The 27,694-nt window shown below is 39.0% G+C and overlaps 1 protein-coding gene across 5 annotated transcripts in view; it reads left to right on the plus strand.

Moving 5' to 3' along the window:
* KAT6B (lysine acetyltransferase 6B) overlaps positions 1-27,694 on the plus strand; it is a 182,158-nt gene that overhangs the window by 104,865 nt on the left and 49,599 nt on the right. For all 5 annotated transcript variants that reach the window (XM_027530911.1, XM_027530910.1, XM_027530909.1 and 2 more), the window contains exons 4-7: positions 11,746-11,854; positions 22,463-22,578; positions 22,822-22,903; positions 25,314-25,446. In XM_027530911.1, the coding sequence (XP_027386712.1) occupies positions 11,746-11,854; positions 22,463-22,578; positions 22,822-22,903; positions 25,314-25,446 (440 nt within the window). The remainder of the gene's footprint in view (positions 1-11,745; positions 11,855-22,462; positions 22,579-22,821; positions 22,904-25,313; positions 25,447-27,694) is intronic.

Consider the following 27,694-nt stretch of genomic DNA (forward strand, 5'->3'; position numbering starts at 1 on the left):
GGATTGGAGGACTCAGTAATGTTACAGAGTCAGCACTCCCCAAACTAGTCTACCTAGTCAACACAATCACGATAAAGCAAGCTTTGTTCTAGAATTTGACAAGTTGGTTGAAAAACTGAAATGGTGATACAAGGAACTTAGAATAACCAAAACAAATTTTGAAAAAGAAGACCAAAGTTGAAGGACTAATTCAATGGGAAGAAGAAAATCTCTACAAATTATCCTGGAATCGCTGGATATACATATGGAAAAAAGTGAATCTTGACCCTTACTTCACTCCATACACAGAAATTAAGTAAAAATGTATCATAGACGTAATTTATAAATGAATGCCATGCAACTAGATGAAAATATATGATAAAGGCTTTGTAACTTTGGATTAGGCAAAGATTTTTTAGAGTGGACATGAAAAGTAGAAAAAATGGTAAATAGGACCTCATAAAAATGAAAAACTGCTGTTTCTCAAAAAAAAAAAAAATTGTTAGGAAAATGAAGAGATAAGCCACAGAATTAGAGAAAATATTCAAAGTACATGTATTTTTTATATATAAGTAAGCGTTAGCCCCTTCAGTTGTGTCCAGCTCTTTGTGACCCCTTGGACTGTAGCCCGCTAGGCTCAGGCTCTTCTATCCATGGAATTCTCCAGCAAGAGTACTGGAGTGGGTTGCTCTTTCCTTCTCCAGGGGATCTTCCCCACCCAAGGATCAAACCCAGTCTCCTGCATTGCTGGCAGATTCATTACCATCTGAGCCACCAGGGAAGCCCTTTATATAAAGGAGTTGTATCTAGAACATATATCTTGCAACTCAGTAATGAGACAAACAACCCATTTTAAAAACAGATGTTATAGGGTGTGTTCCTTAGGAATCAGACACTGAGATAAAGTTTTATGGTAGGATATTTATTAAGGGAAGCCTTTAGTAATACCTATGCTTGTGGGAGGAATTGCAGTGAAGCAGCATTGGGCAGAGGAGAGGATTGAGCAGCGATGCAGCTCAATAACAGCCATGGCTGACTTTTTGTGTAGTTCTTGGATGTGGGCCACTGCAGGAAGGAGGGTATCCTTTGGTGACGTGACTCTGCAACTGAAGCAGTCCCTGAAGGGAGTGACAGCTGACAGCTGCCTGCTGGTAGCATTTCAATAGCTGGGGCAACAGGTTTTTAATTGGGAGAAGGTTTGGCAATATATTGCAGTAGACCATGATGACAGGTAGACAGTCTGATAGAAATTGTACAAAGGAAGATGTGTGAATGGCCATTGAGCACAAGCCATCAGGTTTATGCAAATTAAAACCACAATGAGATACTCTTACACACTCTCTAAAATGGTTAAAATTAAAAAGACTGGCAAAACCAAAGTGCAACCAGGAGTGTAAAATGGGGCAATTCACTTCAGAAACCACTCTTGACAGTTTCTTATAAAGGTAAACATATACTTACCATTTTACCCAGCAGTTTAACTCCTAAAAAGACATGAAAACATGTAACTCCAAAGAGAAATGAAAACATGTTGAATAGAGCATAGCATTTCAGCTGCCACATAAATCTTTGTGGAGGCAGAACATTGTTGGAGTTGGTGGTATGATAATATTATTGAGAAGGTGACCAGCTACCATGTTAATATCCATCTACCTGTGCCTCATCTTTTTACTCTGCTTCCCTGTTTGTACCTGATTACAGTCAGTTCAGTTGCCTATATTAGGACTTCCCTGGTGGCTCAGATGGTAAAGCGTCTGTCTACAATGTGGGAGACTCGGGTTCAATCCCTGGGTTGGGAAGATGCCCTGGAGAAGGAAATGGCAATCCACTCCAGTACTATTGCCTGGAAAATCCCATGGACAGAGGAGCCTGTTAGGCTACAGTCCGTGGGGTCGCAGAGAGTCGGACACGACTGAGCGACTTCACTTTCACTTTCTGTTGCCTATATTTCTGAGCAGATGATGCAGGTTTCTGTTGGTGAAACTGGTAATGAGAATGTTTACCTTCACATCATGCCTAGGTGGCCTTGGATGTAGGCACCAGATTAAAATGGGTTCCTTGGGGCAACTGAGGAAACCAATCCTATGATTCCAACTATGTGATATAGTAAAGAAAAGATTAGTGGTTAACAGGATTAGAGGAGGGTGGGAAAGATGAATAGGCAGAACAGGAGGATTTTTTTTAGGCAGTGAAAAATACTCTACAGATACTATTAATATAAGGGTAGATACATGTCATCTTAAATTTGTCCAACTCCATAGAATGTACAGCACCAAGAAAGAACCCTTATGTAAACTGTGGGCTCTGGGTGCTAATAATGCGTGAATGTAGGGTCATCAGTTGTAACAAATGTATGAGCCTGGTGGGGGATGCTGATAATGGGGGACACTATGCATATGTGGGGGCAAGGGGATATATGGGAAATTTCTGTACCTTCCTCTGAATTTTGCTGTGAACTTAAAACTGCTCCAGAAAAAAAAAAAAAAAGAAAGGAAAGAAAAGAAATCTGAAAGATTTGTGACACTTGACTATGAATTGATTTTAAAATTCCATTTTTCAAAATCTAGGGTAGGGTTTATATTATATTGCTAATATTGTGACATACTCACTGAAAATAGTAGTTTGTAAATCCTAAGCTGACTTCCTATAACCATGTGTTGAATTTCCAGCTGTGTTGAGTCAGACTTTGATCCCTCTTGAGAAGATAAATGGAGTATCTGCAGTTTTTAATGGTAGAGGTGTAGGAGGGACGTTCAGATGAAATCTTAAAAACCAAGTCCCTGTCCAGATAAGAAATTAAAAACCCTGGGAAAGGCAGTTGTTTCTTTATCCTACCCCTCCCCCATTTGTAGGCCTCATTACACCCCCCACCCACTCCCACCCCGGCTGCTGCTGCTAAGTCGCTTCAGTCGTGTCCGACTCTGTGCAACCCCAGAGACGGCAGCCCACCAGGCTCCCCCGTCCCTAGGATTCTCCAGGCAAGCCCACCCCTGGCTAGGGGGGGAAAAAAAGAACAAATGAGATGCTATTGTTAAATGCTGTGTTCAGGATCAGATTTGTTTCCTTCCAATAGAATCACTTTCCTTAATCAGCACTCTTATAAATGGCACACCTGCCTAATTAGAACAAGTTCTAGACTGCAGGATATGGTGTGAGCATTTCAGTTACCTCCACACAATTGATAGCTATTGTGACTGATATTCTTAGAAAGTCTTCCCCTCTCTCCTCTTTTTATTCCTCTGTGGCTAAGCTTTTTATTATTTTATACTTATGACTCTGCCTTTGATTGTGGAAATTTCATGGTATGTGGTCATTGATGTTTCTGTTTCTACGTTATTCCTTAAGTGAAAAAAGAGGTGATGTATTTATGGATATGTGTAGGGATGCTTTTAAATATTTTTATTTTATTAGATTTAATTTGCTTGTTGTCACTCTTAAAATACAGAGAACTCCCTTGACTGTGACAAGGAGGTGAAATACAGCAGTCACATTCAAGATCTCCATACATTAGCCATAATAAATCCTTTTGCCCTGAGTAATACAGAAACTCAATCCAGAGCCAGTGAGGATGATGTAGTGCTCCCTCACAGAACCAATCACCCACAGAGAAGCATAATGAGCAAGGGAGGTGATATAATAAAACCTCTATGGCCAGAGGAAAATTATGGGAAAAACTGTTGCCTATGAAAAGTCTTGTAATAAGTATATCTCCAATTATCTTCCGAAAGAAATTATTTAGGCATCTGCTCAGGTTAAGATTCATGACGGAAATGCAAGAATGGCCTTAGAATAAAGCAAAAGGTTATGTGAGCGTAGAGAAGATGGCGCTGGACATGTGAACAGAGCTCTGTTGTGCCCCAAGGATCTGCAGTAGCCCCGGTGCCACTCTGAGGATGCGTGGTCACCAAACCTTCTTCTTGCAGAGGGGTGGCTGCACTGACCACTGAGGGGGACAAAATAACACTCTTAAAAAATAAGATGATTTCAATGATCACGGAAAAACTGTCAGAGTTATACTCTGAAATATGCTGTTTCCCAAGACCACGACTTAAGCCGATCACTATAAAGGAAAAAATCCTGAATGTGCATGATCTGTATCCTCATTAGGAGTGGGCTTGATCTGTTCAGACAGATATCAGTTGAGTAAGTGTGTTAAGTGGTGAGAAATGAAGTCTAGTTCTTTATTAGATAAGCGGCAAGTAGAGTGCTGAAGCAGCCAAAAAATAAAAAAAGAGGAAGTATGTTACCCAAAAACATGAACAATGTCATCCTCCGTTGTCCCAGTGCTGTCACTTGTACGTTTTGTGGGAAGTAATTCATTACCAATAATAAAACACCAAGGCTTGTAAAATACTTTTTTTAAATAGATTGAACAGATTAATGCTTTTTTATAATTCTGTTACTCTGACCACGGTGTATTCATCTTTCTTGACTTCTTTTTTGTGTGTTAGGTAGTAGCACCTGAGTGTGGCCCCAGATCTATCTTGCATACAATCTATAGTGAGTGAGCCCCAATAGTTAATATTTGTGGGAGTGATGAGGCAGTTTTCCTCCCAGCTGATTTTTAAAATTTTCTCTCTTGTCAGATTAGACCCACGGAAGTATTATGTCCAAACATAAGTATCAGTCACTGTAGAAGATCAGAATAGAAAAAAAGCAGTCAGATTAGACCTTATGGCACTCACTTTGCCACCAGTCGTTGCTTCATATTAAAGTCATTAAAAATATACATTAAAATAAAGAACAGTAGTCAGTACATAGGGCCTGTTAAATCAGAGAAGTCAGTCTGAACCAAAAAGCAGTCTTTTCGTTTGTTCTTTCATTTATTCCATAAATGTATTTTGAGGCTGGAGCAATAGCAACAAATCTCTGCTCTTTTAATGTTTACTAAGTGAAACGAAACAGACAGACGATCCAGCATATGTCAGATAGTGATGTACACTGGGCAGAAAAATAAAGCAAAGCACGGAGGATCCAGAGGCGCTGCTGGAGCGCCCTTTGGAGAGAGTTGTCAGGGACAGCCCTTCTGATAAGGTGGTACCTAAATCCACCTCCAAAGGAAATGAAGGACCAGCCATGGGAAGCAGAAAGAGCGAAGAGCTTAGAGTCAGCAAGACGCCATGTCTTAATAGCTTTGTAACCAGAGGGAGCATTTAACTCACCTGTGACACAGAGACAGACAGGAGTCACCAGGCCTGTTTCACAGGGTTCGTGTTCGGCACAAGTGAGACACTTGAGAAAACCAGGAAACAGGAAAGCAGTACCTTGACTTCAGATTTCAGCGTGAAACGATAAGAGGGTACAAATTAAAGAGATAAATACAGCAGCCTTAAAACAGCCCTTTCATACGGCTTGTTGTGAAATTTTGAATTGAGTTGTCTGAGCTGAAGTGTAGAGAACTTTCTCCAAAGATGAACCATTTGATACTGGGGTGCACAAGATTTATATTCATCTTTGTTTGCCTTCATGGTATTATTTGTTTAAGATTTTATGTTTGTTTGTGCTTTTCTTCCTTTGATGTCTTTTTCTTTCCTTTCCCTCTGAGCTTTCCTTTTATTAAATCAGCTCCAGGCCTCTTCACTCTCAGTTGAGGCGATTTCTACCCTGTTCCTGTACTCTCTGATTAACTCATTAAAAACAAAACCCAGAAAACCCTTTAAGATGAATACTTATCATGGGGCTCAGAGCCTCCCAACATCCACCTTTTATAGAGTAATTCTAGACTCCAGATCAAATTATTTGCACTGATGTTTATTAAGGACTTGAAGTTGTTTGTTTACCCTGTTTGTTTTTATAGCCTGAGTGAATTTTGCAATAATTGTAACAATGTTTGAACAGAACTTTGTAGCCTACAAAGTACTTCACACACTCACTCACATGGGAACTTTAGCAATCCTGGATCAAGACAACATGGACTCTATTGTGCTCTTTTTAAAATGGGGGAAGCTGAGACTCAGAGAACAGAAAATAAATTCAGGTCTTTTCATGATACAAGTGTGAATATATGAATGAGAAGTGCAGAATTGTTTCCAGCACTTGGCATTACTAAAATGATGTTTTATAAGTGAAAGTGAAAGTCGCTCGGTTGTGTCCGACTCTGCCACCCTGTGGAATCGTCCATGGAATTCTCCATGCCAGAATACTGGAGTTGGTTGCCGTTCCCTTCTCCAGGGCATCTTCCCAACCCAGGGATCGAACCCAGGTCTCCTGAATTGCAGGAGAATTCTTTGCCAGCTGAACTACCAGGGAAGCCCTGTTTTAGAAGTAGATTCAAGAAATTTTGTAGATGACTCCAGGAGAAGAATCCATAAGGGATTATGGAAAGAGAGGACTATGTCCCTGATCACTGTGAATGGTGACTGTGGAGACAAAACCCCCTTCGGTGTCATTGTCAGAACGAGGAGGTAAGCCTGGGTGCTTTTGCCTCCATCTGTGCATGACCTTTTTTTTTTTGACAGTTACTTTGACTAACAAGACTAGCAAGCATCTTTTTTTTTTTTCCCCCTTCAGGGCAGAAATAAAAGTAACCATAAACAAATATAAAACTTACCTAAAATGAGTTGTCTTGAATTTAAAAATGTTTCCTCAGAAAATACTATTTTATTTTTATATTGAGGGTTCCTGAAGACTCTTAAAATGTCTTTTAAAGTATAATAGAATCAATAAAAAAATTAGAGCTCAGCTGGGAAGGGCCTTTGAAATTATCTAGCTACGGAACCATTTAACTATTTGATCTGGAAAGGATCTTTGAAAAGGTCCCAGATCCCAACTTGTGGGAGACTCCTTTTTTCACCCTGGTGTCCTTGACATCCTGATAGAGTCCACCCAGCCTCTCATGGCCTCTTCTGATTATGAAGACCGTATGGTTCCATTTATATGAGGTCCTTAGATTACTCAAACTCATGGAGACAGAAAGCAGAACGGCATTTGCCTGGGGCTAGAGGAGAAAGGCAATGGCACCCCACTCCAGTATTCCTGCCTGGAAAATCCCATGGACAGAGGAGCCTGGTAGGCTGCAGTCCATGGGGTCGCTGAGGGTCGGACACGACTGAGCGACTTCACTTTCACTTTTCACTTTCATGCATCGGAGAAGGAAATGGCAACCCACTCCAGTGTTCTTGCCTGGAGAATCCCAGGGACGGGGGAACCTGGTGGGCTGCCGTCTATGGGGTCACCCAGAGTCGGACACGACTGAAGTGACTTAGCAGCAGCAGAGGAGAATAGGGAGTTAGTATTTAATGGGAACAGAGTGTCAGCTTGGGAAAATGGAAAAGTCCTAGAGATCAGTATGTTGGTGGTACAACATACTTAATGCCACTGAACTGTATACTTTAAAATGGTTAAGATGATAAATTGTATGTTATATGTATTTTATATATATATATATATTTTACCACAATGTGAAAAATAAAGAAGCAAGGAAAAAAAATCATTTTGTTGCTGGAGGGTTGGGGCATGGGAAGCATGGAGAACAAACCTAACCCCTCCCCCAGAAAGATCACACGCACTGTCCCCTCCCAACAGCCTCTTCCCAGCGAACTAGCCCCAGTTCCTTCAATAGGCCATTGCATTTTGTTTTACAATATATTTGATTCATGATCAAGATAAGGACTATACATTATAATTGGCTGATAAGCCTTTTAAATTTCTGTTAGTCTATTGTTTCTTCTTTCAAATCTGTTTCTCTGTCTCTTCCTCTCTCACTCATTCTGTCTCCCTTTTAATTTATTTGTTGAAGAAACTGGGTCATTTGTCCTCAAGAGTTTTGGTACTCGCATCCCTCTGCTATGTAGACTGATACCTTCCTCTGTCCTCTGCATTTCCTATGAAGCAGTAATTGGATTGAGTTATTTTATTTTATAAATGCTGTAATCCAACTATATAATAACTCATTTTAGGTCTTTTTTTTTTTTTTTAAATAAGTGCCTTCCTAGCCTTTTGCTTGGAAAACTGTAAACATTGAATGGATAATTGAAAAAATTGAAAGAATCATGTCATGGACACCCTCCTACCTTTATGAAGATTCACCAACCATTAACATTTGCCGCATTAGCTCTCTCCCTCTCTGCACACAAACACACTAATACACATAGGGTTTTTCCCCTGCATCTTTTGAGCTCAAGTGGTAGACATCATGACACTTTACTCCAAAATATTTCAGCACATAACTCCTAAGAACAGCTCCTGTATAATCAGTCAGAGTCTGGTTTGTGTATTGTCTATTAGCATATTACCCTACTAATCCAAATAATGTTCTTTATGGTCATGGCTATTTTTGAAAATTTTGAAAACCAAGTGAAGATCACAAATTATATATTTCATTTTCCTGACACTTTAGTTGCCTAAATTGGTTCTGCCCTTTTTTGGGGTCTTACCTGACATTGGCATTTTTTGAAGTGTCCCAGGCTAGTTGTTTTACATCATGTCCCTGACTTTGGATTTGCCTGATGATCTCCTTATGATGAGTCAGACTAAATGTTCCCAGCAAGAATACTGCACAAGCAGTGCTGAGTCCTTCAGCGCCACGCTTGGAAGGCACCGGATGTCAGTTTGTCCCATAATGGCTGCTAGGTTTGATTGCTTGATTAAGGGGGTGTCTACCATATTTTTCCATTGTAAATGTACCATTTTCCCAGGTTTTCTGTTTCCCCATAATAAATAATCTGTAGCATATTAAACGTTGCTTTTTAAATAATTTTAAAAGCATGCTATTTGGTCATGGGAGAAATTGGATGGCAGAGATTATGAGCACATGAGAATTATTACCATCAATGGAAAAAATAATTTTTAAACATTTGTTTTTCTTGATAGAGGAGAGACAAGGAGGGGAGGTAATAAAGGGGAGAAAATGGGCTTTACTGAAGGCAGATTTGTGTCTGAATCCCAGCTCCACACTTGAACCCGTGTGACTTTAGGAGAGTTACCTCACTCCTTAGAGCCTCAAGTTCTTTCCTATGATGGGCATAATAATATACATTCCTGGCAGGATTGTTAAAGTGATTAAATGAGCTAGTGTATGAGTGGCCTCTGGCCTAGCAGCTGCCCCAGGACCATCATGTGGGAAGTGAGGAAGAAATGGTCCCCAGCAGCTTGCAGAGTTTATACCTCTCCATGAGTGTTTGCTCTTCCGATGAGATTGAAATATTCATGCATGTTGATAAGAAAATATGATCAACAGGTAAGATGCCTTTTTGAAATTTCAAAGAAAGGAATTCAGAACTGGAAGATGTTTGGTTCCATTTTCAGACCTCTTAAACATGATTTGTCTGTAGTGGAATTGAGCTGCCATTTATTCAGACCTGTTTCTGATTGCAATCCATTTTAATCTATTACCAGGGATTATTTTTTGAAACAGTTTATATGTAGTCAGATTGAGAATAGTGAATCATAATAATCCCATGACCCAATTTACATGCCTTACTGTAAAAGTTTCATTTCATACAAGTGACAATTTTTTAAAGTTAATTAGACTCGGCTATACTGAGGTTAGCAAAAAGTGCTTTGAATTATCAATAATTCAGCAGAGCAGACATTTCTGTATAATGCAGTGGTTTTATAGAGTATTGTGAGATAGTTATCCCTAAAATGAATGGTTGTGAGCATACATCAGCATGGTGGGGCTTGCTTGAATGTGGCGTGAAGTGATATCATCTGTGCTTTCTATTATTGAGCAGAGTGTGAACCATCGGTCTTTCTGGCCATGAACTACTAGCAACCTTTGTCCTTTGTGTTACCTTTAGTTAAAGACGAAAATGAACATGAATGCTGGCTGATGGCCATGTCTTCTTACAGTGAAAAATTCATCTGGAAAAGAAAAATAGGATTGCAGATTTGGATTTGTTTCATTGCATGAATGATATGTGACATTTTGTAAATTATTTATCACTGCAAGGATGGCAGCAATGGCTCGAGCATTGTTATATCAAATGAAAGTAGGAATCCCATTAGTACAAGGACTGGGTTTTAGCTGGAATCTATCAGGGGAATGTTGTCACTTGAAAACCAGATTGTTCTTTTAATTGCTATTTAAAGGAACAAAAGTGTTCCCAAGGTACTGCAGTTGAGCATTTGCAAGTAATAACTGTGGATCCATAATTATGCAGTGCTGATTATCTGGCATTTAAAAAATGGTGGCAGGAGTCAGTGACCAATTTGTTGTAGCTTGTCTTTTTTGGTTTTTCTAGAACAGAGTTTTATTCTCTGCTTTTGAACTGGGGCTACAAAAATATATTTGCATAGTTACCTCAGAAAGTAAAGCCTGTGCATATTAAAAGAACAAATTAAACTGAAAATAAGGGCAAGATAATGAAAGTTTATATTGTAAGATGAAATTAACAGTCGTATTGAACAGTTTGCAAATGCTTGGTCATGAGATGATTTCTGGTTTTTGATGACATGCCACATTGAACCAAGATGTTTGTTGGAATCACTGTTACTATTTGAAATATTATTTTAGAATAAGGTTTTTTAAACTAGCATATATTTCTTTCATTTATTCACATATATTTTTATATAGTTAGCAAAAAACATTTTGAGTGCCTATGTGCATCAGGCTTTTGGAATAGAGTGGCTGAACAAATGAGGTTTATTCTACACTGATGTATATTTGGAAAGTTAGGCCTAGCAAAATCTTGTTTTTAATTTACATTTAAATAAAAAAAATTTGTGATTATACTAAGCTTTCTTGCCTTAAATTTTTGATTCACGAGATTCAAATATAAATGCGTTAGAGTTACATTCTGATGGCTAGCAGACAACGTGTGACGCTTGGAATATGCAGTAAAATTTTAGTTCTCATACCGTTTGGCTGTGCAAAATAATGTGACCAGACCTGTAGGCACAGTCAGCTCTTCGTATGGATGGGAACACTAGCGTTGCTGGTAGTCATAAATAACAATGAAGGCACTAAAATGTATGCAGATTTATACATTGTTAAAAGCAGTTTCCTTTGTGAGAGTTAAAGGGGTGCTAGGGATTAGACAAATGTTTTGTTTCTTTTATTGAAGGGGAATGTCAGAGATTGAGAGTTTATCCATTTTGTGTGGCATGGTGTGGTTTACTTTTGAAGACGTTGGTGTCAGAAAAGCCTTGTTAATGGTCTTTTGATCATCTTAAACGATCCTACAGAATTTTAAAGTTCTTAACATTTTTTTGGCCATGCCACGGAGCATGCAAAATATTAGTTCCCAGACCAGGGATCCAACCCATGCCCCCTGCAGTGGAAATGCAGAGTCCTAATCACTGAATCACCATGGAAAACCCCTTCTTTAGTTCTAAGGCTGTTATTATGTCACCTTTTAACATGCCAGTATTTTATGTCATATGTTTAATTGATGGATAATAGTAACCTGTACTAAAACACTTGATGAAATTTAAGCAATCTGGTCTGACTAGATGATATTCATAGACTGTAATACTGAATAGATGAATCAATTTATTGTAGGCATATAGATTATGGAAACGATTTGAGACTTCAAATGAATTCTTAATGTTCATTTCAGGAAGGTAATACATAATATATATAAAGGTTTTAAATTTCATTGGCTTAATAAAAATTATTTCTGAGTCTTATGCATTACACTTAAATGTATTATTCAGGCAGTACTTCACTATCAAATAATTTGAGGGTTTTTTTAATTATCAGAAAATATTGATATGAATACCCTATTCTTTCTTTGGTAAAGAAATATGTAAGACGCTTTTAATACTTTGTTTTTAATTTTGAAGTGGAAAGCTAAGTGTTTTTTCATTTTAATTTTTTCATAGCCCCGTGCCGATCCCATTCCAATATGTAGCTTCTGTCTGGGGACAAAGGAATCAAATCGTGAAAAGAAACCAGAAGAACTTCTCTCTTGTGCAGATTGTGGCAGTAGTGGTAAGTTGTTATTTTTTGTGTGTGTGTAAAGTGACTCCCTATTATAGCTACGTGCAATTTCTCTATCCAAAAATACTTGTTATTTAAAGCAATTATTTGATAATAGTGTAAGCTTTAAATTTAAAAAGTAAATACAGGTTGGGGGGAAGTGAGTATATTCTCACTGATATAAACAGTGTTATATACATTTATAAAATATTATGTATTCATATTTTAAATTAACCTTAGATTTCATGCCAGCATTGGTAATTCAACGTGGAATATTCTACCTTGAAGGTAAATTCAGGGTAGAAAATTCTAAATTTTCAAGTTGATTGCAGCTAGAATCACTTGTTTTTATAACCTGAAGTCTCAATTTAATACATTTGAGTAGAAATATATAGTGTTTCGGAGAAGGCAATGGCACCCCACTCCGGTACTCTTGCCTGGAAAATCCCACGGACGGAGGAGCCTGGAAGGCTGCAGTCCATGGGGTCGCTGAGGGTCGGACACAACTGAGCGACTTCACTTTCACTTTTCACTTTCATTCGTTGGAAAAGGGAATGGCAACCCACTCCAGTGTTCTTGCCTGGAGAATCCCAGGGACGGGGGAGCCTGGTGGGCTGCCGTCTATGGGGTCGCACAGAGTCGGACACGACTGAAGCAACTTAGCAGGAGCAACAGCATATAGTGTTTCAGGTCCTGACACCTACTGGTGAAATATAATATTACAGCCCAGCTCTGTGTGACAAACTGAAGGGGATGCACAGGATTCTGGCAACTGCACTGATAACAATCCAGAAATCATCAGGCATAAAAGAAACTCAAATTGCCCAGAGTAAGCTAGGAAAAGAGTGGTCTACTCAGAAAGTGATACTGAAATCAAGGAGCTACTGGGTAGGGATATTGTTAGTTGCTCAGTTGTATCGGACTTTTTGCAACCCCGCCCGCCAGGCTACTCTGTCCATGGAACTCTCCAGGCAAGAATACTGGAGAGGACTGGGTCATTGGTACATTGCAATATCCAAAAAGCTTTCAAGATTGCTGTCACCTCTTTTTCTCAGCATAGGACTTTAAGCGCACATTTCCACTTTTGTAATGGAAATTAAGTCACATTATGCTTATACTAAAAGAATTTGTCTTGGAATTTACTTGGTGGTGCAGTGGTTAAGACTGCACTTCACTGCGGAGGCAGGGTTCAGACTCAAGATCCCACAGGCTGCAAGGCTTGGCAAGAAAGATAATTAAAAAGAATGTGTCTTACCAGCCAGCCTTCCTTCTTAAGTTGCCTAGAGATATATATGGTTATATGTATGTGTGTATACACACACATACACAACTCAGCAGAGTGGCAGTTACTGAACTTTTAAAAGTCAACCTCTGTATTAATCTTTAAATTTTCTTCTCCTAGCCTACTGAAACTTTTCCCTGAAAAAATGTTATTTTAAAATTAACACCCAAGTATTGCTCTAGTTATAGTTAATTCTTTAAAAACATCAACAAATCTGCAAAACACAATAGCATTCTCTTGTTTAGCAAGTCAATAATATAGTATAGTGGTTAAGACCAAACTAGAAAGCTGGCCATAGCCCCTTTACTTCGAATGAGTTAACCATCCTTAGCCTCAGTTCCCTTATTGGAAACATAGAGATAATGATAGCATCTTATATCTTGGGTTGTGTGGAAGCTAAAGAAGAGAACACAAGTAAATAACCTAACACATGGTCTGCACTCTGGTAAGTGTACTCTACACATCAGCAGTTGTTGGTCTTTTTTTATTTTTGGCGGATCAAATTGTTTTCCTTGATTGCTGCAGGAAATTTAAGATCTTATTGTTTATGACAGCTGCGTGATGGTTGGATGGAGGAAATGTTTCACACTGAAGAATGACACTGCTGTGTAATGATTCTTCCTCCTCCTATGAAGGTTTAACTTGATAGATCCTAAATGGTTCTCCAGCTCTCAGGACTTGACTTGGAGAAATAAGACATTTCAAACTCTGCTTGAGAAATGCTTTCTGACAGTCTTTTTGATGGGCTTTACAGATTCATTAAAACTCTTCCACCTGCCATCATATCGTGGCTGGTGGCAAAAGGGCATGGAAACATTATCTGTATGTTCGGATTAATAAATCTCAATCCTTCACTCTCCTTGTTTTATCCTGGTGAGCTAGTGCCTCACTCATCAGTTCTGACTCTGCAGTTATCTTTTGGGTTTTCTCACGAGGCTCATTCTGAATGAATTATTGTTTTGTGTAACCGCCTGATCAATTTAGTAGTAGTGTTTAGTAGTAGTAGTGTTCTCTTGTCTAAGGTTTACCCTTTGTGATTTTTAAGGTGGTACTTTAAAAACACTCTTAACTGTTTTATTTCTTCAGTGTCTATTTGTCTGGGCACCTAGACAGATTAAAGTCGTACTTAAATCTGGAAAGAAAAGTTCCCTTCATATATTTCCTTACCTCTAGTGATACACTTACTTAAGTTGATAAGAGATCATTATCTTCCAGATCATATCGTCAAGGCTTCTTTCACAGGGTATAAAGGCGTAATTCTAAACAAGTACATCTTAGATTTTCTGATGTAACCAATCTCCCTTCATCTTTCCCAGATTGAAGCCTGCCAAAAGAGAGGTTTGAGTTCCTTTATAGTTAGAGGTGACTGAAATATTTTTACTCCTAAAGTGTCTTACTTTTCCAGAGTATATAGGTGTAGTGTTGGGTTTTCTTTTTTCAAAAATGGTCTCGTTTTCTCTTTTAACACATGGGGAAGAATGGATTGAGGATGCTGTCTAAAAGACTTATATCCAGAGTCATTTTGTGAGCACCCCGCCACACACACACACAGCATGAGCTAGAAGCTTTGGAGTTGAGATGTGGGTCATGGTAGAAATTCAAGACCTGGGATCGTCAGGTCCCTTTTTTTAGGATAGAGGATGTATGGTTCAGTGTGCTTCTCTGGACTCCCCTATGTGATCTGGCTCTAGTGTTAGGTTCACTTAATCTTCCCTTGTAATGCTCAAAATTCTCCAAGCCAGGCCTCAACGGTACGTGAACCGTGAACTTCCAGATGTTCAAGCTGGATTTAGAAAAGGCAGAGGAACCAGAGATCAAATTGCCAACATCTGTTGGATCACTGAAAAAGCAAGAGAGTTCCAGAAAAACATCTACTTCTGCTTTATTGACTACACCAAAGCCTTTGACTGTGTGGATCACAACAAACTGGAAAATTCTTCAGGAGATGGGAATACCAGACCACCTGACCTGCCTCCTGAGAAATCTGTATGCAGGTCAAGAGGCAACAGTTAGAACTAGACGTGGAACAACAGACTGGTTCCAAATTGGGAAAGGAGTACATCAAGTCTGTATATTGTCACCCTGCTTATTTAACTTCTATGCAGAGTGTATCATGAAAAACTCTGGGCTGGAAGAAGCACAAGCTGGAATCAAGATTGCCAGGAGAAATATCAGTAACCTCAGATATGAAGATAACACCACCCTTATGGCAGAAAGTGAAGAGGAACTCAAAAGCCTCTTGATGAAAGTGAAAGAGGACAGTGAAAAAGTTGGCTTAAAACTCAACATTCAGAAAACTAAGATCATGGCTTCTGGGCCCATTCCTTCATGGCAAATAGATGGGGAAACAATGGAAACAGTGACAGACTTTATTTTCTTGGTCTCCAAAATTACTGCAGATGGTGACTGCAGCCATGAAATTAAAAGATACTTGCTCCTTGGAAGAAAACTTATGACCAACCTAGACAGCATATTAAAAAGCAGAGACATTACTTTTCCAACAGAGGTCCATCTAGTCAAGGCTATGGTTTTTCCAGTAGTCATGTATGGATGTGAGAGTTGGACTATAAAGAAAGCTGAGCACTGAAGAATTGATACTTTTGAACTGTGATGTTGGAGAAGACTCTTGAGAGTCCCTCGGACTGCAGGGAGATCCAACCAGTCCATCCTAAAGGAAATCAATCCTGAATATTCATTGGAAAGACTGATGTTGAAGCTGAAACTCCGATACTTTGGCCCCCTGATGCAAAGAACTGACTCATTTAAAAAGACCCTGGAGAAGGCAATGGCAACCCACTCCAGTGTTCTTGCCTGGAGAATCCCAGGGACGGGGGAGCCTGGTGGGCTGCCGTCCATAGGGTCACACAGAGTTGGACACGACTGAAGCAACTTAGCAGCAGCAGCAGTCTTTAAATAGAAGGACTAAAAGAAAAATATGGTTCTTCTTAGAAAGCTTGGGGAGATTTTGTAGTTACAGTGCTCTGTTGTGACATGTCAGTGATTATAGGGAAAAAAGAATCAAATAGCTTGGCCTGGCTCAGCAGTGGCCCCCAGTAATGGTGGGAGCCCTGGTGTCATGGTCCAGTTCAGTTTCAGAAGTGAGAATTACAGAGTGGCTGGTAGCCCTGGTTGGCCTTACAGAAATGACCACTATCTCATACTCTAGAGTCCATTGGTTCTGGGATCGGATTGAGACTGCTTGTAATGATCAAAGGAATCCCTAATGTAAGACGTTTCTGTGAAAAAACAAAACAAAACAAAACAAAACCATAGCCTTGTAAAACAAAATAAAAAAAGGAAATATAGATAACAGCCCATAAAGAGCTTTTAAATGTGTTTCCCACATGTGCCTGTTGGTTTTTAGTCACCTCTTTCTATCTGAAGTATCATTTATATGATGTCACATTTAGACTGCTTAGACTTCACAGACCTGGGTAATAAGTGTTTCCTTCTGCTTACATCATAAAGTAAAGCCAATTAGAAATTTCTGTATTTTTAAGATGGCTCAGTGCTGCAAATGGGCAGTATTTTCTTTAACTGTGTTTTTTCTGCTAAAACTTTTGAAAAAAAATTATTCAAGTTTGCAGGTAGTAAAACTGTGAAGGGAGGTATTCAAGTTTGCAGGTAGTAAAACTGTGAAGGGAGGTAAATAGTGCAAGGAGCCCCAGATGCAGCGCTGCAGTCCTCTTTACTTGCTGGCCATGGAACCGTACGTAGCTGTACACATCTGTGAGGTTTGGAGGGTGATGTCTGTATCCTGCATCCACAGGGCTGTTGTGAGGATCCAGTGAGATAATGCTATGAAGATCATCACTATCTATAAATCATCACACAAAAACACCAAAGGGCTGTTCGAAGCACTAATAGGAATGTGGGACTCATCACATAGTCTTCAGGTCTATGGAAATGCTGAGACTAAGAAGTGATTTTACTTGACTTTCATGGATCAGCCTACTTTGAAATTAACACTGTTATATTCTCTTTGCCTCATTAAGACCAAATTATCTTTAATTAGCTTCACATAAGTATTAGATATTATACCAAATGAAATTTTGTGTCTGCTGCTCAGATTGCTGGGTGGTTAAATCTTACTTACAGATGAGTTCTGTGCATGTGTGTTTTCAAATTAGCAAATCTAAGATAAGTGCACAGTTCAAAATTACAGCATCATTCTAAGTGGAAGCTCATTGACACTGGAGACAGCATGGCTGCTGAGATGCAGCTGGAGAGCAGGAAGATTACCTTTGTACAGTGAAGGAAGCCGGAGACGTGGAGTCGCGTACCAGTCTGTCCTCAGGAGCCCTGAAGTCTATCCTGGGTTTGTTTTATTAGTGTTAACCCTGAGTAAAACTTGCCTGCCTTCTGCTCCCAGGGAGCTGGTTGGTGCAATATACACATATATGTAGTCACTAGCTTCTTGATGTTACTGTGAGAAAATACCCCAGGGATTGGTTAGTTAGTTGTCCAGTTTCACACCGACTATACACAGATTGAAAACTGGGTTTGGAAGAAGCCCCTTAACTAGGAAGAAACCTAGAGATGGACTCCAAGAAGAAGGAGGGATGGAGGAGGAAGCCCCCCTCTCCACAAGCCCACAGCTGGATTGGCAGTCCATGCAGAGTAACAGGAAGCAGAAGCCTTGCTTCCGACCTGTTATTTCACTAAAATTCTGCTGGTATGATTAACAGTGACCTCCATGTAGCGAACTCTAAAGGTGCCTTCTAAGTTTTTTTAAAACTCTAGGGACTTCCCTGGCAGAAAAGTAGCTAAGTCTCTGAGTTTCCACTGCAGGGGGCACAAGTTAATCTCTTTTGGAGGAACTAAGATATCCTGCATGCTGTCCAGAGGCCTGGCAAAAAAAAAAAAAAGTCTAGTGGACATCTTTCAATCTACACCAAATACTCCTCTCAGTCATATTTGAGTTGTTGAGAATCTTTTTCCATGAAACGTTCTCATCTTTTGACTTCTGTGATTTCATATTCTCTGTGCTTTCTCTCTATCAGTTCAGTTCTTCCAGATCTTTTGTGAGCTCCCTGGCCTCTCTTCATCACCTCCGAGTTTCTTCAGCCTTTCGTCCTTGGCCCTGTGTTTCCTCACTTTGGTTCATAGCTTCTCCTGGGTTCCAGACCCTTAGATATAAGCACCTCCAGGACTCCTCTCCTTGACACTTAATGGGCTCCTCAGAGATAATATCCAAAACAGCTTATGAACCTTACACTGCTCCCTCCTCCCAAAACAACCACCACCACTCTAGCAAAGACAGAAATCTTAGCAAACAAACGACATCCTGCTTCTCCTCGGGGATTTCCCATTTCAGCAAACGACACACCACCAGCTACGCATTCAGTTCTAGAAGCCCTCCTCTGTCCTATTCTCTCACAGCAAGAAATTACCAAAAATGCATTGATTGTACATCCCAGTATTTATTCTACGTCCTCAGTATATCCACAGCCTTCACCAGACCCGCTCAGAGCTGCTATGATAATAAGCTAGCTTTCCTCTTCATATTCTTTCTCCTCATCCATTTTGCATACTTCAGCATAAATTACTTTTTTTTTTTAATATAAATTACTTTTTAAAACCATAAATCTAATCACAGAATTTTTAGTGTCCACCAGTTAACCTTAGGAAAAATCCAAGCCCAAAACACTCTTCTGGATTGGGCTCCTGTTGACCCCTTTGCACATCACCATCCCTGTCATATAACCTATAACTATATGAGGTTATGTAGAGGTTGTATCAAACTTCTTTCCTCTTCTTAAATGTCCCCATGTTCGTCCCCGTGTTCTCCTGTCACTCTGCACATGCTGCTCTCTCCCACCCTGCCCGCCTCTGCTCCCCTCTGATCTCACTCATCCTTTTGGTGTCTTTTTAGGAAGGCCTTCCTCTAATCTCTTGCTAGACTTGCCCACATCTCCAAGCCAGCCTACCTCCAGGACTCCTCTCCTTGACACTTCATGGGCTCCTCAGAGATAATATCCAAAACAGCTTATGAACCTTACACTGCTCCCTCCTCCCAAAACAACCACCTGCTGGACCATGTGATCTGAAATGTCTGTCCTTTCCCTCATCGGGTCTTCAGTGGACAGGTAGTTGGTCAGATAACTGATGTGAGGGACCCAATGTCTTGAGTCTTTCATAGTTTTTCCATTGCTGCTATAACAAATCACCATACAGCTGTGAACAGAATTCAGTTCCTTGCATATGCAGGGCCAGTGTCCCCCTTTCTTGCTGTCACATAACCGGATTCCCTGCTTCTAGTGGGCACCTGCACTCCTCGGCTTGTGTGCCTCCCACTCCCCGCTGGGTGCAGTCCTTCTCCTGTGTTGAACCTCTCCTCCTCCTCTTGTCTCATGTTACTAACCAAGCTGGAGGGTTCTCTGCTTTTAAGTACTTGTGATTAGATTGGAATACTTACACAGATAATTCAGGATGATCTCCCATCTCAAGGCCTGTACCGTTGGTCACATCTGCAAAGCCCCTTTTGCCATGTCGGTTAATATATTTGTACGTTTTAGGGATTACAAATAGACATATTTGGAGGGCATTGTTCAGTCTACTACAGAGCCCATGGTTTTTTACTCCCATAATACTTGACTCAAAAATCACTTCTACCGACTTGTGGTCTCATTGGTACTTGTTTAATTTTAAACAGTACTCCTTTGGTTTCGCTGGATAAAACTGTTGTAAGTTATCAGTGCTTAAAATCTACTGGTATAAGAATGAGTGTGTGTGTGTGTGTGTGTGTGTGTGTGTGTGTAAACCACCATGAATTGTGTCAGCAGAGAGAACCCAAATTTTAGAGGGGATTGTTGAGTTTACAGAATGGCTAGAATGGGAGGTAAGGAATTGAATTATCAATAGCATGGTTGTCCTTTTTGTAATTACTATAGATTGTGTACTAGCGTATCAAGACTCAGTTACAGTCTTTTGTGTAAAGTTGGCAGTAAGAAAATAAAATGGAAATATTTCTTCATCCCTCAGCATCCTTTACAGAATCATAGAAATTTAGAGCTGGAAGGGATCTATGGCCAGTTCTCTTGAGCTAAATAAAGGTAAGATTGTTGCCTAAAGGAAAGATAGACTGAAGATTTTAGAATTTGATAGGGTAGCTTAAATGGTAGTAGTTGCAATATAATATTATTTAAAGTGAGAGGAAGCAATAAGAAGAAGAATATTCCTTGCTCTTGATTGAAAGTGGCTGAAATCCATTAACTTTCAAAAGTATAATTAATTATTAAAAATTATTTTTATAGGATATCTGTGAGAAAAAAATAGTAAGCTATAATATGATGTGAATTACCTTAGTTGCTGGATATTAAGCTACAAAGTACAAAAGCAGATTTTAATGTAGAGAAAAATTTAGTGCATGAAATTGAGGTCATATGTGCTAGTGATGTATGACTTACAGGAAGTAATAAAAAGGGAGAAAAAAGAGAAGTAAATGGTATACTTTTAAGCTGATGGGACCCATTTTAAGGGTGGAATTTAAATTGCTGTTCTTTAAAACTTGAGTTTTTACCCCTCACTATATAAGTGGGGGCGGGAAAACCCTGATCAAAGTAGACCTTCCCCTCCCTCTTCAGAGTATACTTCTTAAAGTCGAAAAGCGAGCTGTCTTTGTTTGCTGTTCCTGAGCAGAAAGAGGTGATTGATACATGTATATATACATAAACGCCCTCCCCCCACATTCATTTGAATGAGAGAAGCCCTTGTAAAAGAAAAGTGTCATAGGTTAAATGCATCTGCTGGGTGTCTACTGCCTGAGGTCATAATCCTATGACAACATTTTATTTGCTCAACATCTTAAATACAGATGTTTAGGTTTTTGTTGTTGTTGTGTTTTTTTTAGCTCAGGAATAGTGTGCTTTTATTAACAGTATTGATGATTGCTTTTGAATGTTTTTACTTCAAAAAGCCAAATCTCCTGGTGGGTAGAATTTTATGAAGCACCTGTTAAGCTTTAGGAAGGAGGACCTTTTTGGCTGCAACCCAAAATACATATTTAAACAATGAGCCTGCCAAAGTCAGGAAATTATAAAACAGTTTTGAAATTGCAGAATCTGCTTTTTTTTTTTTTTTTACCCCTCAGGTTTCTTTTGCAGCTTGGTTATAAGTTCTTTCACATGGGACTTACTAACATCTGTACTATTTTAAGACCAGATTTAGAAAACTAAAATCAAATTTGGAGGTCTCAGGTTTATGTGATAAAAGACCATCAGATTTTAAACTTCCAGAGTCTGGACTCACACTCCTCAAACCTTTCAGAGAGATCTATTACTCAGTGTAGCCTGGCTGACTTTCTTAAGTGGTGCTATCCCTTGGGGTCTCCAGTTTTCCTGTGTGAGGTGAGAGCTGCTAGATGAAAAGTGTGTCCAAAACAGGGTGGAAAAGCCGAACTCTCAGAAAAATGTGGGACACTTGCTAAGGGTGTGCTTCTTGGCGTGTTCTGTGTAGCCTGGACTTTGCAACTTCTTAACTCCCAAATTCACTGTTTCTATTCCTGCTTCCAGAGCTTCCCAGATGACTCAGTGGTAAAGAATCTGCCTGCCAAGCAGGACACCCAGGTTCGATCCCTGGGTTGGAAAGATCCCCTGGAGAAGGAAATGGCAACCCACTCCAGTATTCTTGCCTGGAAAATCCCATAGACAGAGGAGACTGGTGAGCTACAGTCAGTGGGGTCGCAAAGAGTCAGACGTGACTTAGCGACTTAAACAACAACTCCCACTTACAGATTTTAAATTCAGGAACCCGGGGCAAGATGGCAGTGGTGCCTTCTTTGTATATCCCAGCAATGGGGTAGTCTTTGTATACTCCTGAGTTTTTTTCTTTCTTTGCATTTGTTCATTGTATTATGTTAAGCAGCGTCAGGTTTTTATTTAGTTAACTGTTGTTTTATGTTTTATGATTTCATTACACACAGAAAGTAGGAATCATTTGAACTTCAGCACTCTGCTCACAGGCCAGCAGGCCAGAAAGCTTTGGGGTAGATGGTGGTTGATGAAGAGGGCAAGGGCAAGAGATTTAACAGAAGGCACAGGTATGAGAACATGATCTGAGCATACATTATCTTCAAGTTCTCCAAGACTTGTGATTAGAATTGGTATACATTTTCCAAGTTTCTCTTCGGGAAAACATTTGTACAGTTACTCTGTCACATATCGGTGCTAGGGGGAAGGGCAGAAGGGAAAATATAATTTGGAATCTTTGATTTTTTTCATATTTTCAAGTTCCTAAGGTTCTTTGGCTGACATCGTCACTGTCTATTAAATATTAGTGAGTTTAAAAAATCGACGGCACCATTCCCATAAAGCAGTTTATTTTTTTTATTCTTATAGGGCACCCATCCTGTTTGAAATTTTGTCCTGAATTAACAACAAATGTAAAGGCCTTAAGGTGGCAGTGCATCGAATGCAAGACGTGCAGTGCATGCAGAATCCAAGGCAAAAATGCAGTAAGTATGGCTCTCAATATCCATCTCCAGGTAAATTGTTAGCTTTCAGTGTTAAGGCCTTTCATTTTTGTAGATCGCTGCTATTTTCTTTTTAAGTGTTTAGGTGCGTGTGATACCAAATTTCAGTAGGGATCGTGGTGCCGCTTTATCTTATTTTATTATTGTTAACCAGATAACAAAAGAATTTGTGGCCTTTTACAGTTGATTTCAGTCTCAATTAGTCTCTAATATGCTACATTACAGGATAATATGCTTTTCTGTGACTCCTGTGATAGAGGATTCCATATGGAGTGCTGTGATCCCCCACTTTCCAGAATGCCAAAAGGTGAACCTTTAAACCTATTAAAAAATGTGCTTTATTAGGTACACATTAGCCTAGTCCTAATGTCTGACAGCTCAGGAGTATATAGGTTCTTTAAGCATTTTTTCATCCCTCCCACCTTCCTTATACTTGTGGGTTTAGTACAGGTTGTGAGCAGAGAAGTGTAAAAGTTTATAATTTGGGGGTAATGTATATAATAAATACTGTAATTCGGACACCCGACTAAAAAGATGATTCTTCTCTTAAAACCACTCCCCATTAGAATAAATTTAGACTAGGTCGGTTAAAAGTTTAGAGTTTTCTCCATGTTGTTCAGTAGAGTGTTCAGAGGTAAAACATTACTTGTTCTCGATGATGGTGATAATGATGACCCCAAAAAAGTCCTATAACAGGAGCCATTACCATTTTCTTGGCCATTCGTTGATAATCTTGAACATGAAGATCTGAACCATCTTACATGGGTATATCCATATAGAATATGGATTTTCTTCTCTGTTTATTGAGTAGTCAGCCAAGTTTAGCCTTCTTTTTCTCATATGATAGTATATTGAACGTTATAAATAACTCTGCCTTCTTATTACAAACTTTATACATTTTCATTGTGAAAAATTTGGAAAATACCGATTGACAAAAAGGAATGGAAAGAATAATCAATTAGAAATTCCTTCCCTGCCCCACCCACCCTTTTAAAAAGAAATGGAAAATTCTGTACATGTTTATGGTTTTTCCCTCTTAACAATAGATTCTCATATTCCCACATCATTAAATATTCTCCCAAAGATAGTTTTTAATGAATGTGTAGAATTCCGTAGTATATAGAGCCGAGATTATAAACATGATGACTGTGGGCCACAGAAATGTTTTATTGAGACTTCTCTTAACTGTGTAACAGAAGATCTGGTACTATATTTAAAGATTTTTGAATTTGAATTTGCCAGCACTCCATTCTGCCTCAGTCTCACTGCTACCTGTTGCTTTACATTCCAGCTTGCTTCAGTCACATATATTATACCTGGGTGGTTCCTGAACATAACTGATTTTGCAACCCCATATTTAAAAAAAAAAAATTTAACCAATTTCATCTAGTGAATATTACAAATATTTCCAATTTTTTCATCAACAATTATTGCCTTAAGATAAATTCCTCAGGGAGGAATTTCTGGATTGAAGGCTATGTCCATGAAAGGTCATGTTAGTTTTCAGGCCAGCCAGCAGTGTATGAGAATACCTGTTTCCCTGTATGATCATCAACACTCACCATTACTATATTTCATTGAATCTAAGACACACATTTTTAAAAAACATTTTAACATCTTTGAAATCAGATGCATCTTGTAGTCATAAATAGCTTAGATTCAATGTAATACAGTGTTACTGTTTAAAGTTTTTACCAGTTAGAGAATAGAAAAAATATGTCTGATAATTATTTTCTTTAGTGAAATTGAACATTTTTTTGTGTTTGGTTATTGGCTGTTTGTATATCATCTTGTAAAGCACCTGTTTTTATCCATTAATCATTTTTCTATTAGGGGTTTTCACCTTTTTCTTACTGACTTGCAGAAGCTCTTTATATTTTCATGTAGTCAAATCCATGAATCTTTTCTTTATGGCTTCAGTCTTAAGTGTCAGTCGTGCTTAAATTATGTAAAATAGCCATGTATTTTTCCTGGTGCTTATAACATTTAATTTTGTCACATAATGTTCATCTGCCTAGAATTTGTGTTTATAAAAGATAGGAAGTAATTATTTTCCTTCCAGATAGACTTCTATTTGTTCTAGCACCCCTTTCTGAATCATTTCATCCTTTCCCCACTGATTTGAAATATGACTGTTATGATATGCTAAACCTCTCCGTTGTTCTGGCCTTTTAGTTCTTATCCGTTGACCTGCTTCCATATGCCACACTTCAAATTATTGTAGCTCCACAGTACTTAAACGTTTTAAGTTTTCACTTTAAAAACTATATGTTAGAATTATAACTTATTTAGTATAGAAAATTCCCAAAAAGAGATGATAAAACAAGTATTTTTTTCCTAGAAGTTCCAGTTGACTTAAAAATGTTCCGATTGACTTAAAAATGTCTCCCTTAAATCCAAAAATATATAATATCTGACAAGACTGGGTTTTCACGTGTGTGTACGTGGTGGAGGGAGGCTTGGTGACATGTTGGGCAAAACCTTATTGGAAGACTTCTCAGATGGGTCAGCCCTCTGCTCTCATCACCTTGACCCTGGGAAAACTGACCTTTAGTGACAGCTTCCTGAGCAGAATGACAAAAGGGAACGATCCACCTTCTAGGGTAAAGTTCTGCGTACAGGCATCCTTGGGCAGCTTATTACAGCTGCACTTTATATTTCATCTCTCTCCTAAAATGAAACATTAAAATATTTTTCTCATATATATATTAATTCAGGGATGTGGATTTGCCAAGTCTGCAGACCAAAGAAAAAGGGAAGAAAACTACTTCATGAGAAAGCTGCACAAATAAAACGACGATATGCAAAACCCATTGGACGACCGAAAAATAAATTAAAGCAACGATTGTTGTAGGTTGAGATCTTATCAAAAAAAATCTTTTATGTTGTGCTTTAAAATACAGTTGATTGTAACCCCCTTAGATCCCATTAACTTTTTAGCATCATTTTTACAAACTCAAGGGATGAGGAATATTTCTTCTTTTGCATAAGCTGTAGAAATCTTTTTGAAAATAACATTTAAAATTACAGTTGGCATTTTGAGGTCTTCTGTTGCCAGTATCTGTGATGCTTAGTGACATTTTTCAAGCAGCAGGACAGAAGCAGAATATAAGAATTGGAAACACTCATTGTGCCTACTTTATTACTGGCTGAGCATTAAAAGAGCTTAATTATATAAATATTTTTATAGGAATTTTTAAAACAAGAGAGGGATTTGTTCACATCTATAATGACTCTCTTTTGTTACCCCAGATAACATTTTAGAAAAATACTCGTTTCTGGTGCTAATGTAGTATTACAACTTTTTAAGATCCCTTTTATGAAATAGAAGCTTCTGAGAAATCTGCAAATGACTGTCCTAATGTTTGCCTCCAGAGAGTTAGACAGGACCATTTGGTATGTGCACATGTATACAAACATATAGACAAAATAATATATTTGCAGTAGCATGCAGTCCTATTGTATTGGCCAAAAAATTCATTCGGGTTATTGCATACCATCTTAGGGAAGATCCAAACGATATACTTTTTGGCCAACCCAATGCTATGTTAGCCCCATTTCCTCTAGCCTGTGGCCATGTGGTTGCCATTAAAGCCAAATAGAACATTTAGCTGGAATTACTGGAGAAGTAGAGAAAAGAGTTGTAATGAGTGTGTTTGTTTTTTTAACCCATGTAGAATATAGAACTGAATATCAGCATTAGGTAAGGTGTTTAGAAATGAAATCTGTAGACTTGCATATCTGAAGCAGCTGTCTGTAAGACCATTGCCTTTCTCTTTGGGCGTAGTGAAAGGGTCATTGCAATGTAGAAATGAACAGGAACTCTACACACAGTGAACAAACACCAGGTGTCTTACTTGCTTACTCTCCCCTCTCCCTTAGTTTTATCTGGAGCAATTCATTTTATTATTACCTGGTCTCAGGAAAACAGGATCCTCCTGCACTTCTATCTCCCAAAGGAGAAGTAGAAAATGCATGCTCCTTTCTAGAGTGTTTTGTGAAACTTTATGAAAATCTTCTAACTGGTGGCCATTCTAATGTGGAATTTGTGTTAATTTGTAGAGGCAAACATGAAACATATTCATGAATAAAATCTTTCATATTAGCATCACTTGAAGTAGGAATTACGTGTTTTTGCGTTCATCCAGTGTTAAGCATTGTTCTTGAAATGGGACTGTATCCTCAGGGCCCAATTTAAAAAACTGAATTAGGATATAAACTTTCTAAACAAAGGACACAGCTGAAAATTACATCTGGCACCAATCCTAACTTTTTGTTTGTCCAAAATTGTCCTTTGAGCTTAGGAATTTTTAAGACAGTCTGGGGAGTTTTCCTTTTTACATGCTTTATAAGCATATTATCCTTTCTGGGCAATCGATTCCAGATACAGTCCAAATGTAACATTCTGATGCAAAACGTTTTATCCTGGATGAGTTGTTTACTGGTGACTCTCAGTGTGACACTCGAGATCTCCAGCTCTAACCTGATTTGGCTGACTCGGTGGCGTTGGGCGAAGCTCTTGGCGGTTGAGCTGCTTCAGATGGGCCTTAGTAGCTTGCTCCATAGACCTACGCCAGCCTCCCCTTTAGGGCGACCGCTGGAATTGTTCATCAAATCTCTGTGTACAGGATAACCACTAAACTATGCTCTTCTTTTTGTAATTACTTAAGATATTTTTATAATTTAAGATCATATCATTTTCAGGCTTCCATTTCTTCATTACTAGCCGTCAGCTCAACTGATAATTTTTAAGGTCCGTTCTCGGGCCCCAGCACTGCCATAATTCACATGCACATGTTTCTGTTGTATAAAATTCTGCTGCAAAACGGGTGGCTTTCCAAGCCCTAGCCTGAGGCGAAGGCAGGCAGCTGCCGTTCCTGTAGGCAGCTGTGCTAGCAGAGTGACCTCCAGTCTCCATTGAGCACACAGCTGTATGAGCAGAACCAGCATCACAGGAACTGAAATAGCAGTCAGAACCAGTGTGTAAAGATTCTGATGCCAGGTGTCTGATAATGACCATGGTAAATGTGCTGCTTCTCCACCAGACTTTCCATGTCATGTCTGACCCGCTGTAGCTTTTCTTTAACCATTTCTTCAG

The sequence above is a fragment of the Bos indicus x Bos taurus genome, chromosome 28 (assembly GCF_003369695.1).
Source record: "Bos indicus x Bos taurus breed Angus x Brahman F1 hybrid chromosome 28, Bos_hybrid_MaternalHap_v2.0, whole genome shotgun sequence".
Taxonomy (NCBI): domain Eukaryota; kingdom Metazoa; phylum Chordata; class Mammalia; order Artiodactyla; family Bovidae; genus Bos; species Bos indicus x Bos taurus.